General features: G+C 39.3%; 1 protein-coding gene across 1 annotated transcript in view; it reads right to left on the bottom strand.

Moving 5' to 3' along the window:
- LOC138427955 (cytochrome P450 2C21-like) overlaps positions 1-14871 on the bottom strand; it is a 64032-nt gene that overhangs the window by 30362 nt on the left and 18799 nt on the right. The window contains exon 4 of the mRNA XM_069568082.1: positions 2546-2706. Within this exon, the coding sequence (XP_069424183.1) occupies positions 2546-2706 (161 nt within the window). The remainder of the gene's footprint in view (positions 1-2545; positions 2707-14871) is intronic.

Here is a 14871-nt window from a genome sequence, read left to right on the forward strand (position 1 = left end):
AAAATTCCATGGACTGTATAGTCCATGGGGGTTGCAAAGAGTCAGACGCAACTCAGCAACTTTCACTTCACAATCATTTGGTTTATGACCCTTTTAATGTATTGGTGAATTCCATTTGCAAATAATTCATTGAGAATTTTTGAGGAAGTGTTCCTTTCTCTTCAATTTTTTGCAAAAGTTTGAGAAAGATATGTATTAACTCGTCTCTAAATCTTTAATAGAATTGACCTGTGAGGCTATCTGGTCCTATATTTTCAATGATGGAAGTGTTTAGATGATCATTTCAATTTGATTACTAATGATCATCAGTCTGATTAGATTTTCTGTTTCTTCCTGATTTAGTCTTGGTATGTTATGTGTTTCTGTGAATGCACACATTTTTTTCTAGGTATCCAGTTCACTGGTATGTAATTGTTCATAGTGGTGATCATGATCCTTTGAAGTGCTGTGATATCAGTTGTAATACTTTTCTCTTTCATTTCTGATTTTATCTATTTGGATTGTCTCTCTTTTTATCTTGATGAGTCTGGCTAAGGTTTATCAATTTTTGTTTATCTTTGCAAGAACCAGCTTTTAGTTTCATTGATCTTTTCTATTGTCTACAGTTAATGTTTCATTTATTTAATCTCCGACCTTTATTATTTCCTTCCTTCTACTAACTTTGGGCATTGTTTGTTCTTCTTTTTCTAGTTATTTTATGTGTAAGGTCAGATTGTTTTTTTGAGGTTTTTTTTGGTTTCCTGGGTGATAGGGCTGTTTGCTACAAAACTCCCTCTTAGAGCTGTTTTTGTTTGTCACAAAGATTTTTAAATGTTCTATTTCTCATGTCAATTATCTCAAAATATTTTCATTTCCTCTTTGATTTATTTATTGACCTATTATCCAATCCTTTGTATTTTTTCCAGTTATTTTTTTCTAGTGATTGATTTCTAGTTTCACACAGTTGTGGTTAGAAGAGGTGCGTGATATGATTTCAATTTCTTGAATTTATTGACATAATTAATTTGTTTGTGACATAACACAGTCTATCCTGGAGAATGTTTCATGTACACTTAAAGAGAATGTGTATTTGACTGCATTTGGATGGAATGTTCTGTATAAATCTGATCTAATGTGTTGCTTAACACCAATTTTTCCTTATTAAGTTTAGATCTGCATGATGTGTTCATTGGTGCAAATGGTGTGTTAAAGTCTCATACTATTATTATATTATGATCAATAATTCCTTTTATGTCTATTAATATTCACATCCTTTTTTAGTAATGAATAAACTCACCAGAAATATTGTTAGTGCCTAAACTATGTAGCTTATTTTTATTTAGGCACTTTATACCCTGAGAAATATACATGCTAAATCTCTTCAGTCATATTCAACTTTTTGTGACCCTATGGACTGTAGCCTGCCAGGCTCCTCTGTCAATGTGATTTCCCAGGCAAGAATACTGGAGTGGGTTGCCATGCCCTCTTCCAGGAGACCTTCCTCATTCAGGGACTGGAACCTGTGTCTCTTATACCTCCTACATTGGCAGATGCCTGTTTTAGTACTAGCACCACCTGGAAAGCCCTGAGAAATATACATGTGGCCCTTATTCTCCTGGCTATTTCTAATCCTAAAGGTTATTGGCTCCTTTTTAAACAGTACCTTCATGACTTAACACCTTTGCTAGACGCTGAAGAAATTTATTAAGGCTAGTACCTTGTATCAAACTAGCTAGAGAACTGAGAAATCTAGCTTCTAAGTCCGGAGAAGGCAATGGCACCCCACTCCAGTACTCTTGCCTGGAAAACCCATGGATGGAAGAGCCTGGTAGGCTGCAGTCCGCAGGGTCACTAAGAGTTGGACACGACTGAGTGACTTCATTTTCACTTTTTACTTTCATGCATTGGAGAAGAAAATGGCAACCCACTCCAGTGTTCTTGCCTGGAGAATCCCAGGGACTGGGGAGCCTGGTGGGCTGCCATCTATGGGGTCGCACAGAGTCGGACACGACTGAAGCGACTGAGCCGCAGCAGCAGCAGCAGCTTCTAAGTCTAGCTCATTCTTTTTCTTGGTTAGGCTACTTTGGAAAATATATTTAATATGTCTGGGTGAATTTTTCTGTTCCAAAAAGTGAGGAATAGAATATTTGTCCTCTATGGTCCTTCCCAAATGGAAAACATAACCTTACATTCCACACAGAATTTTAGTTATAAAGGATGTACCACATATGTTATTAACTTTTCCTGACATGTACTATCATAAAAAACACATTTTACATACCACTCTCTTTATCTATAGATATACAAATCAGGGGGTTAAAAAGGTTTCTGAAAAAATATTTTGCTATAATTGGTACACTACAATATTATATTTTTCTTTTTATTACTATATTTCACATTTTAAAACTCAATTCATTATCTAAATTGAATTGATAACTCACTAATCAGTTACAAGTGATAGTCTGAGTAACATTATCCATTTTGATAGAACACAAAGGGGTGAGGAAGGATGAGCAATCAATTAGCTAGAAAATTGTCTCCCATTTAAAGAGAATCTTGACCTTACCTCTATCCAGGGGGTGCTTCCAAGCATTGCATTTTCATTAAAATATTTTATCAAGGTTAGCAATTTCTCATCACTGTACTCAAAACGATTCCGGAAAACAATGGAGCAGATCACATTGCAGGGAGCACAGCTCAGAAGTAAAGTAGGATCACAAGGAGATCCTAAAAAGTCAATACAAATGTTATAAAATATTCTAGTATAAATCTTACATTTACTGTTTAAAGTAAGTAAGAAGGGTTGAATTTCAAGATTTTTTTTAATTATAGGAACAACCTGGACATGCAATCATCACTATTCAACATGCCTAAAATAAAATTTATTGTGTTTTCCCAAGCAAAATTATCTAATCCAGTGTGATTTACTTATTTCCCCTCCAAGTGTTCTCCTATTTATGTCATTCTCCAAATAACAGCCACAAGGTAATTCACAAGAAAAAGGTTATTTTAAAATGTCTTTAATGTTGCCAGATTTAACCCTCACTGTTGATACTTCTTCATCATGCCTACAGGAAACAGCAATATCATAAGAAAATTAAGAGACTGGGGAGACTTGAAATAATATATCAAAAATGCAGTTGAAAAAAATTGGACTGGTCAGAATGGTCGTCATAAAAAAATCCACAAACAATAAGTACTGGAGAGGATGTGGAGAAAAGGGAACCCTCCTGCACAGTTGGTAGGAATGTAAACTGATATAGCCTCTATGGAAGACAGTATGGAGATTCCTTTAAAAACTAGGAATAAAACTACCATATGACCCATCAATCCCACTACTAGGCATTCCGCTGAGGAAACCAAAATTGAAAAAGGCACATGTACCCCAATGTTCACTGAAGCATTATTTGCAATAGCTAGGACATGAAAACAACCTAGATGTCCATCAACAGATGAATGGATAAAGAGGCTGTGGTACATATATACAATGAATATTACTCAGGCATAAAAATGAATGCATTTGAGTCAGTTCTAATGAGGTGGACAAACCTAGAGCCTATTACACAGAGTGAAATAAGTCAGAAAGAGAAAAGCAACTGTTGTATATTAACTCATAAATACGGTATCTCGAAAGACAGTACTGATGAAACTATTTTCAGGGTAGAAATGGAGATGCAGACATAGAGAACAGACTTACGGACACAGGTGGGTGGGAGGAAGGAGAAAGTGGGATAAATGGAGAGAGTGGCATGGAAACATACGCTAACATATGTAAAATAGATACCAAAGGGAATTTGCTGTCTGAATCAGGAACCTCAAACCAGGGTGACAACCTAGAGGGGTAGAAAGGTGTGGGAGATAGAAGGGAAGTTCAAGAGGGAGAGGACATATGTATACCTACGACTGATTCATGTTGATGTATGGCAGAAACCAGCACAATATTGTAAAACAATTATCTTTCAATTAAAAACAAATAATTTTTTTAAAAAAGAAAAAAATTGGAGCATGCTTTTTCTGTAGAAGAAAAGAACAGTGACAGAAATTGGAGTTACATTCAAATATTTAAAAAATATGTTATAGTATTAGAAACAGGCTTCCCAACCAAAATAAAGAATATGACTAGCTTTATTCCTGTTTGATGACAATTTGTTGGCCTCGTCTTTTCTTCTTCTACTGACATCTAGCCTAGGTAACTTTAAAGAAAGCTCAAGTGATACTTCTTTGCAACAAGAACAAAATTTAAGGAACATAAGGTCTGGTTTTTTCACTGAGAACCTTCAACCCCAATCTATCCCCAAAAGACCATAAAAATCTCAAGGCTGCATCCTCTCTCTGCTCTCTCAAACCATTTTTGGATCTGGTTTCTAGCCACATGCCCTCCACAGAAAGCCTCATTATGTGTGTAATAGACCTTTTCATATCCTATTGAGATGTGTGTATCACTACCAATCTCAACATCTAAACTAAATTTTCGATGGGAGGTCCATCCTGCCTCTGCCTGGTTACTACCACAACACTATACTCCAAAAGGAAGAAGTCTAGCAGGGATTAAAAAGCAGAAGTTACAAGGAAAAAGGTTATGCCCAACATGTAAAATAAACTTCCAACAGTCAGTTAACCAGTGACAAACTCAGTTCAGTTCAGTTCAGTCGATCATTCGTGTCTGACTCTTTGCAACCCCATGGACAGCAGCACACTGGACTTTGCTGTCCATCACCAACTTCTGGAGCTTGCTCAAACTCATGTCCATTGAGTCAGTGATGCCATCCAATCATCTCATCTTCTGTCATCCTCTTCTACTCCTGCCTTCAATCCTTCCCAGCATCAGAGTATTTTCCAATGGGTCAGTTCTTCCCATCAGGTAGTCAAAGTAATGGAGTTTCAGCTTCAGCATCAGTCTCTTCAATGAATATTCAGGACTGATTTCCTTGGGATTGACTGGTTGGATCTCCTTGCAGTACAAGGGAATGTCAAGAGTGTTCTCCAATACCACAGTTCAAAAGCATATATTCTTCAGCACTCAGCTTTCTTTATAATCCAACTCTCACATCCATACGTGACTGCTGGAAAAACCACAGGTTTGACTAGATGGACCTTTGTTGGCAAAGTCATGTCTCTACTTTTTAATATGCTGTCTGGGTTGGTCATAGCTTTTCTTCCAAGGAGCAAGCACCTCTTAATTTCATGGCTGCAGTCACCATCTGCAGTGATTTTGGAGCCCAGAAAAGTAAAGTCTGTCACTGGTTCCACTGGTTCCCAATCTACTTGCCATGAGGTGATGGAACTGGATGCCATGATCTTAGTTTTCTGAATGTTCAGTTTTAAGCCAATATTTTCATAACTTTTTCACTCTCCTTTTTCACTTTCATCAAGAGGCTCTTTAGTTCTTATTCACTTTCTGCTGTAAGGGTGGTGTCATCTGTGTATTTGTGGAGAAGGAAATGGCAACACACTCCAGTACTCTAGCCTGGAGAATCCCATGGATGGAGGAGCCTGGTGACGTACAGTCCATAGGGTCGTGAAGAGTCGGACATAACTGAGTGACTTCACTTTCACTTTCCACTTTCATGCATTGGAGAAGGAAATGGCAGCCCACTCCAGTGTTCTTGCCTGGAGAATCCTAGGGATGGAGGAGCCTGGTGAGCTGCCGTCTATGGGGTCACCCAGAGTCAGACACGATTGAAGTTACTTAGCAGCAGCAGGGTATTTGAGGTTACTGATATTTTCCCAGCAATCTTGATTCCAGCTTGTGCTACATCCAGCCCAGCAATTCATATGATGTACTCTCAGTTCAGTTCAGTTCAGTCACTCAGTCGTGTCCAGCTCTTTGCGACCCCATGAACTGCAGCACGCCAGGCCTCCCTGTCCATCACCAACTCCCGGAGTTCACTCAGATTCACGTCCACTGAGTCGGTGATGCCATCCAGCCATCTCATCCTCTGTCATCCCCTTCTCCTCCTTCCCCTAATCCCTCCCAGCGTCAGAGTCTTTTCCAATGAGTCAACTCTTCGCATGAGATGGCCAAAGTACTAGAGTTTCAGCTTTAGCATTATTCCTTCCAAAGAAATCCCAGGGTTGATCTCTTTCAGAATGGACTGGTTGGATCTCTTTGCAGTCCAAGGGACTCTCAAGAGTCTTCTCCAACACCGCAGTTCAAAAGCATCAATTCTTCGGTGCTCAGCCTTCTTCACAGTCCAACTCTCACAACCATACAGACTACTGGAAAAACCATAGCCTTGACTAGAAGGACCTTAGTTGGCAAAGTAATGTCTCTGCTTTTGAATATGCTATCTAGGTTGGTCATAACTTTTCTTCCAAGGAGTAAGTGTCTTTTAATTTCATGGCTGCAGTCACCATCTGCAGTGATGTAAGTAAAATAAGCAGGGTGACAATACACAGCCTCAATGTACTCCTTTCCTAATTTGGAACCAGTCTGTTGTTCCATGTCCGGTTCTAACTGTTGCTTCAGACCTGCCTACAGACTTCTCAGGAGGCAGGTCAGGTGGTCTAATATTCCCATCTCTTTCAGAATTTCCACAGTTTGTTGTGATGCACATAGTTAAAGGCTTTGGCATAGTCAATAAAGCAAAAGATATTTTTCTGGAACTCTCTCGGTTTTTTTGATGATCCACCAGATTTTGGCAATTTGATCTCTGGCAATTTCCTCTGCCTTCTCTAAATCCAGATTGAACATCTGGAAATTCACAGTTCACATCCTGTTGAAGACTGGATTTGAGAATTTTGAGCATTACTTTGCTAGCATGTGCTCAATACAGTTCAGTCGCTCAGTCGTGTCTGACTCTTTGTGATCCCATGCCTCCATGTCCATCACCAACTCCTGGAGTCCACTCAAACCCATGTCCATCGAGTCAGTGATGCCATCCAACCATCTCATCCTCTGTCGTCCCCTTCTCCTCCTGTCCGCAATCGTTCCCAGCATCAGGGTCTTTTCAAATGAGTCATCTCTTTTCAGCTTCAACATCAGTCCTTCCAATGAACACCCAGAACTGATCTCCTTTGGGGTGGACTTATTGGATCTCCTTGCAGTCCAAGGGACTCTCAAGAGTCTTCTCCAACATCACAGCTCAAAAACATCAATTCTTCAGCACTAAGCTCACTTTATTGCCCAACTCTCACATCTATACATGACCACAGGAAAAACCATAGCCTTGACTAGATGGACCTTTGTTGGCAAAGTAATGTCTTTGTTTTTTAATATGCTGTCTAAGTTGGTCATAACTTTCCCTCCAAGGAGTGTCTTTTAATTGCATGGCAGCAATCACCACCTGCAGTGATTTTGGAGCCTCAAAAAATAAAGCCTGCCACTGTTTTCACTGTTTCCCCGTCTATTTCCCAAGAAGTGATGGGACCAGATGCCATGATCTTCGTTTTCTGAATGTGGAGCTTTAAGCCAACTTTTTCACGCTCCTTTTTCACCTTCATTAAGATGCTCTTTAGTTCTTCTTCACTTTCTGCCATAAGGGTGGTGTCATCTGCATATCTGAGGTTATTGATATTTCTCCCGGCAATCTTGATTCCAGGTTGTGCTTCTGCCAGCCCAGTGTTTCTCTTACAGCTCTGCATGTAAGTTAAATAAACAGGGTGACAATATACAGCCTTGACGTACTCCTTTTCCTATTTGGAACCAGTCTGTTGTTCCATGTCCAGTTCTAACGGTTGCTTCCTGACCTGCATACAGGTTTCTCAAGAGTCAGGTCAGGTGATCTGCTATTCCCATCTCCTTCAGAATTTTCCACAGTTTATTGTGATCTGCACAGTCAAAGGCTTTGGCATAGTCAATAAAGCAGAAATGGATATTTTTCTGGAACTCTCTTGCTTTTTCGATGATCCAGTGCATGTTGGCAATTTGACCTCTGGTTTTTCTGCCATTTCTAAAACGAGCTTGAACATCTGGAAGTTCGTTGTTCACATGTTGCTGAAGCCTGGCTTGTAGAATTTTGAGCATTACTTTACCAGTGTGCGAGATGATTGCAGTTGTGCAGTAATTTGAACATTCTTTGGTATTGCCCTTCTTTGGGGTTGGAATGAAAATTTTCCAGTCCTGTGGCCACTGCTGAGTTTTCCAAATTTGCTGGCATATTGAGTGCAGCACTTTCACAGCATCATCTTTCAGGATTTGAAATAGCTCAACTGGAATTCCATCACCTCCATTAGCTTTGCTCATACACATTTACCTAGAGCCAGACATGCTGGAATGTGGTGAGATGAGTGTAATTGTGTGGTAGTTTGAGCATTTTTTGGCATTGCCTTTCTTTGGGATGGGAATGAAAACTGAACTTCTCCAGTCCTGAGGCCACTGCTGAGTTTTCTAAATTTGCTGGCATATTGATGCAGCACTTTCACATCTTCTAGGATTTAAAATAGATCATCTGGAATTCCATCACCTCCACTAGCTTTGTTTGTAGTAATGCTATCTAAGGCCTTCTTGACTTCGCATTCTAGGAGATCTGGCTCTAGGTGAGTGATCATATCATTGTGATTATCTCAGTCATGAAAATCTTTTTTGTGTAGTTCTTCTGTGTATTCTTGCCACCTCTTCTTAATATCTTCTGCTTCTGCTAGGTCTATACCATTTCTGTTTTATTGTGCACATCTTTGCATGAAATATTCCGTTGCTATCTCTAATTTTCTTGAAGAGATCTCTAGTCTTTCCCACTCTATTTTTTCCCTCTATTTCTTTGCATTATTCACTAAGGAACACTTTCTTATCTATCCTTGCTATTCTTTGGAACTCTGTAGTGAAACTGGGCAACCCCATGAGTACGAGGTCTCATAGTTAGGTGAAATTGAGCAGAGTCTGGGTGGTCATCAGTGAGGAAGATGAGAGAAGGCCATATTAATCATAGGGGAAATGAATGAGCTAACAATAATTTCTGTGTGAAATACAAACCAGGTGGACAAAACCACTTACAAGTAATGTGTATCAACTTTCAGTATTCATTGATTTACTAATTCCATTTCAGAAATTTTATTCTAGAAAGTAATCAGGACAGCGGTCCTAAGATGGCAGAGGAAGAGGATGGGGAGACCACTTTCTCTCCCCCACAAATTCATCAAAAGAACATTTGAGCGTTGAGTAAATTCAACAAAACAACTTCTGAATACTGGCAGAAGACGTCAGGCACCCAGAAAAGCAGCCCATTGTCTTTGAAAGGAGGTAGGAAAAAATAGATAAAAAGAGAGACCAAAAAGGTAGGAATGGAGCTCTGTCCTAGGAAGGGAGTCTTAAAAAAGAGAGAAGTTTCCAGACACCAGGAAATACTCTCACTGGTGAGTTTGTGGTGAGTCTTAGAACCTCAGATGTCAACATAACTGGGAGGAAAAATCAATAAATAATTAAAACCCACAGATTATGTGTGCAACGTTATCTCCCAGTGGAGAAGCAATGCAGACGCCTGCATCCGCCACCAGCAAGTGGGGGCTGGACAGCTAGGCGCGGGCTGCATTGCTTACAGTAAGAACCGGGCCTGAATTACTTAGAGTAAGGACCGGGACTGAATGCCCCGAGGGCAATCTCAGGGAAGTAACCTGAAATAGCAAGCCAGACTGTGGGATAGCTACCCCGCGAAAAGCCCTAATCTGACACCACCAGGCCCGATCACAGAACAAAGGACTGAGCAGAGCTAGCTAGCTGTGGACTGGCCCATCCCACACCAGAGACAGGCATGCAAGGGCAGCCAGAGCTGGAAGGGGGCAATTGCGGCCCCAGAGAGGCATTATCTACCAAACTGCAAGCAGGTTTCGGTGCTAACCAAGACTTCTTGGGATTCTGGACAGTCAACATTCGCCTAAGAAGCTGTGCCGGTTGTACACCCAGAAAACCAAGTGGCAGGGACAGGGGAGGCGGTAAGTCGCAGCAACCATGCTTGCCAAACACCTGGTCACCTGAGCTGCTCGGACCTGGGAAGGGTTCAAAACACAGGCCCAACTGAGTCTGTGCCTTTGAGGAGTACCCGAGTACCTGAACCTGAGTGGCTTAGACCTGGGAAGTGCATACAACCCAGGGCAGGGATCAGACAGTTCCCAGCAGAGCAACCTAGAGCCTAAGCAGTGTAGACAGAGAAAGCACATATGCTGTGAGCGGGGGCAAATCCAGTGGGGCCGAGACACTGCAAGGACACACCAATGTTGTTTGCTTGCAGTGTTCCTCTTTCCCCACAGCATGACTGAACAGGTGAGCCTTAAAAAGTATCCACCGCTGCCCCCTTGTGTCAGGGCAGAAATCAGACACTGAAGAGACCAGCAAACAGAAGCTAAAACAGAGGGAACTGCCTTGGAAGTGACAGGTGCAATAGATTAAAACACTGTAGTTAGCACTGAATACATAGGAAGGGACCTATAGATCTTGAGAAGTATAAGCCAGATAAAGGAACTATCTGAAAATGAACTGACCCCACACAGTCCACAACAACACCAAAGAAACTTCTATATATATTTTTACTATTATCACTCTTTAACTTAAAAAAAATTACTGTTAAGTCCTCTATTACTTGTTTAATTTCTATTTTTATAATCTACTATTACTTTGCAAAAAAAAGACCCTATTTTTTAAAGCAAACTTCATATATGTATATTTTATAATTTTTGTGACTTTGTTCTTTTTTCTTTTATATTTTTGAGAATCCAACCTCTACTCTAGATTTTAAATCTTTGATTTTTAGTATTTGTTATCAATTTTATACCTTTAAAAACTCAATCTTCAGCACCCATTTTTACTTGGGAGCAAGATTACTGGCTTGACTGCCCTCTCCTTCTTTGGACTCCACTTTTCTCCACCAGATCGCCTGTATCTCCTCCCTCCCCCTTCGCCTCTCTAGTCAATTCCATGAATCTCTTTGTGTGTTCCAGACGGTGGAGAACACTTAGGGAATTGTGTACTGGCTGGATCTGTCTCTCTGCATTTGATTTCCCCCCTTTATTTTCCTGGTCACCTCTGTCTGCTTCCTTCCTCTTCTCTTCTCTGTATAATGCCGTGAACATCTCTGAGCAGTCCACACTGTGGGGAGCACATAATGAAGTGATTACTGGCTCTCCTGGTCACCTCTATCTCTCTCCTCCCTCTTCTCTTCTAAATATAACTCTGTGAACCTCTCTGGGTGTCCCTCACTGTGGAGAAACTTTTCAACTTTAACCTAGATGTTTTATCATCGGTGCTGTATAGATGGAGAAGTCTTGAGGCTACTGTAAGAATAAGACTGAAAACCAGAGGCAGTAGGCTCAAGTCAAAATCCAGAGAACACCAGAGAATTCCTGACTTGAGGGAACATTAATTGATAGGAGCTCAACAAACGCCTCCATACCTACACTGAAACCAAGCACCACCAAAGGGACAAGTTCCAGAGCAAGACATACCATGCAAATTCTCCAGCAACACAGGAACATAGCCATGAGCTTCAATATACAGGCTGCCCAAAGTCACTCTAAATCCATTGACATCTCATAACTCATTACTGGACACTTCATTGTACTCCAAAGAGAAGAAATCCAGCTCCACCCACAAGAACACCAACACAAGCTTTGCTAACCAAGAAACCTTGACAAGTCACCCATCCAAACCCACTCACAGCGAGGAAACTCCACAAAAATGAGAACTCCACAAACTGCCAGAATACGGAAAGGCCACCCCAAACACAGCAATATAAGCAAGATGAAGCGGCAGAGAAATACACAGCAGGTAAAGAAACAGGATAAATGCCCCCCAAAAAACCATACAAAAGAGGAAGAGATAGGGAATCTACCTGATAAAGAATTCCAAAAAATGATAGTGAAAATAATCCAAAATCTTGGGAAAAAAAAAAAAAGGAGTTAGAGATAAATAGCCTGGAGACAAGAATTGAGAAGATGCAAGAAAGGTTTAACAAGGACCTAGAATAAATAAAAAAGAGTCAATATAAATGAATAATGCAATAAATGAGATCAAAAACACTCTGGAGGGAACCAACAGTAGAATAACGGAGGCAGAAGATAGGATAAGTGAGGTAGAAGATAGAATGGTAGAAATAAATGAAGCAGATTAAAAAGAAAAAAATAATTAAAAGAAATGAGGACAGCCTCAGAGACCTCTGGGACAATGTTAAATGCCCAATATTAGAATCATGGGCGTCCCAGAGAAGAAGACAAAAAGACAGACCATGAGAGAATACTTGAGGAGATAATAGTTGAAAACTTCCCTAAAATGGGGAAGGAAATAATCACCCAAAATCCAAGAAACTCAAAGAGTCCCAAACAGGATAAACCGAAGACAAAACACCCCAGCACATATATTAATCAAATTAACAAAGATCAAACACAAAGAACAAATATTAAAAGCAGCAACGGAAAAACAACAAATAACACACAAGGGGATTCCCATAAAGATAACAGCTGATCTTTCAATAGAAACTCTTCAGGCCTGGAGAGAATGGCAGTACATACTTAAAGTGATGAAAGAAAATAACCTATAGCCCAGATTACTGTATCCAGCAAGGATCTCATTTAAATATGATGGAGAAATCACAAACTTTACAGACAAGCAAAAGCTGAGAGAATTCAGCATCATCAAACCAGCTGTCTAACAAATGCTAAAAGATTTTCTCTAGACAGGAAACACAAAATGGTTGTATAAACTCCAACCCAAAACAATAAAGTAAATGGCAACGGGATCATACTTATCAATAATTACCTTAAATGTAAATGGGTTGAATGCCACAACCAAAAGAAAAAGAAAGACAAAGATTGGCTGAATGGATATAAAAACAAGACCCCTATATATGTTGTCTACAAGAGACCCACCTCAAAACAAGGGACACATACAGACTGAAAGTGAAGGGCTGGAAAAAGATATACCACGCAAATAGAGACCAAAAGAAAGCAGGAGTAGCAATACTCATATCAGATAAAATAGATTTTAAAACAAAGGCTGTGAAAAGAAACAAAGAAGGACACTAGATAATGATAAAAGGATAAATCCAAGAAGAAGATATAACAATTATAAATATATTTGCACCCAACATAGGAGCAATATGTAAGGCAAATGCTAACAAGTATGAAAAGGGAAGTTAACAATAACACAATAATAGTGGGAGACTTTAATACCCCACTCACACCTATGGATAGATCAACTGAACAGATAATTATCAAGAAACACAAACTTTAAATGATACAATAGACCAGTTAGACCTAATTGATATCTAGGACATTTCACTCCAAAACAATGAATTTCACATTTTTCTCAGCACACATGGAACCTTCTCCAGGATAGATCACAACCTGGGCCATAAACTTAGCCTTGGTAAATTCAAAAAACTTGAAATCATTCCAAGCATCTTTTCTGACCACAATGAAGTCAGATTCGATCTCAATTACAGGAGAAAAACTATTAAAAATTCCAATATATGGAGGCTGAACAACTCACTGCTGAATAACCAACAATCACAGAGGAAATCAAAAAGAAATCAAATATGCATAGAAATGAATGAAAATGATAACACAACAACCCAAAACCTGTGGGATACTGTAAAAGCAATGCTAAGGGGAAGGTTCATAGCAATACAGACATACCTCAAGAAATAAGAAAAAAGTCAAATAAATAACCTAACTCTACACCTAAAGCAACTAGAAAAGGAAGAAATGAAGAACCCCAGGGTGAATAGAAGGAAAGAAATCATAAAAATTAGGGCAGAAATAAATGCAAAAGAAACAAAAGAGACCATAGCAAAAATCAACAAAACCAAAAGCTGGTTCTTTGAAAGGATAAATAAAATTGACAAACCATTAGCCAGACTCATCAAGAAACAAAGGGAGAAAAATATCAAATCAGTAAAATTAGAAATGAAAATGGAGAGATCACAACAGACAACACAGAAATAAAAAGGATCATAAGAGACTACTATCAGCAGTTGTATGCCAATAAATTGGACAACATGGAAGAAATGGCAAATTCTTCAAAAAGTACAACTTTCCAAAACTGAACCAGGAAGAAATAGAAAATGTTAACAGACCCATCACAAGCACGGAAATTGAAACTGTAGTCAGAAATCTTCCAGCGAACAAAAGCCCAAGTCCAGATGGCTTCACAGCTGAATTCTACCAAAAATTTCGAGAAGAACTAACACATATCCTACTCAAGCTCTTCTAGAAAATTGCAGAGGAAGGTAAACTTCCAAACTCATTCTATGAGGCCATCATCACCCTAATACCAAAACCAGACAAACATGCCACAAAAAAATCTACAGACCAATATCTCTGATGAACATAGATGCAAAAATCCTTAACAAAATTCTGGCAAACAGAATCCAACAACACATTAAAAAGATCACACACCATGACCAAGTGGGCTTTATCCCAGGGATGCAAGGATTCTTCAATATCCGCAAATCAATCAATGTTACACACCAGATTAACAAACTGAAAGATAAAAACCATACGATTATGTCAATAGATGCAGAAAAAGCCTTTGACAAAATTCAACATCCACTTATGATAAAAACTCTCCAGAAAGCAGGAATAGAAGGAACATACCTCAACATAATAAAAGCTATATATGACAAACCCACAGCAAACATTATCCTCAGTGGTGAAAAATTGAAAGCATTTCCCCTAAAGTCAGGAACAAAACAAAAGTGCCCACTCTCACCGCTACTATTCAACATAGTTTTGGAAGTTTTGGCCACATCAATCAGAGCAGAAAAAGAAATAAAAGGAATCCAGATTGGAAAAGAAGACGTAAAACTCTCACTGTTTGCAGAAGACATAATCCTCCAAATAGATAACCCCAAAGACTCCACCAGAAAATTACTAGAGCTAATCAATGAATATAGTAAAGTTGCAGGATATAAAGTCAATGCACAGAAATCCCTTGCATTCCTATACATTAATAATGAAAAAATAGAA

This window comes from Ovis canadensis, chromosome 22, assembly GCF_042477335.2.
Source record: "Ovis canadensis isolate MfBH-ARS-UI-01 breed Bighorn chromosome 22, ARS-UI_OviCan_v2, whole genome shotgun sequence".
In the NCBI taxonomy this organism is placed as follows: domain Eukaryota; kingdom Metazoa; phylum Chordata; class Mammalia; order Artiodactyla; family Bovidae; genus Ovis; species Ovis canadensis.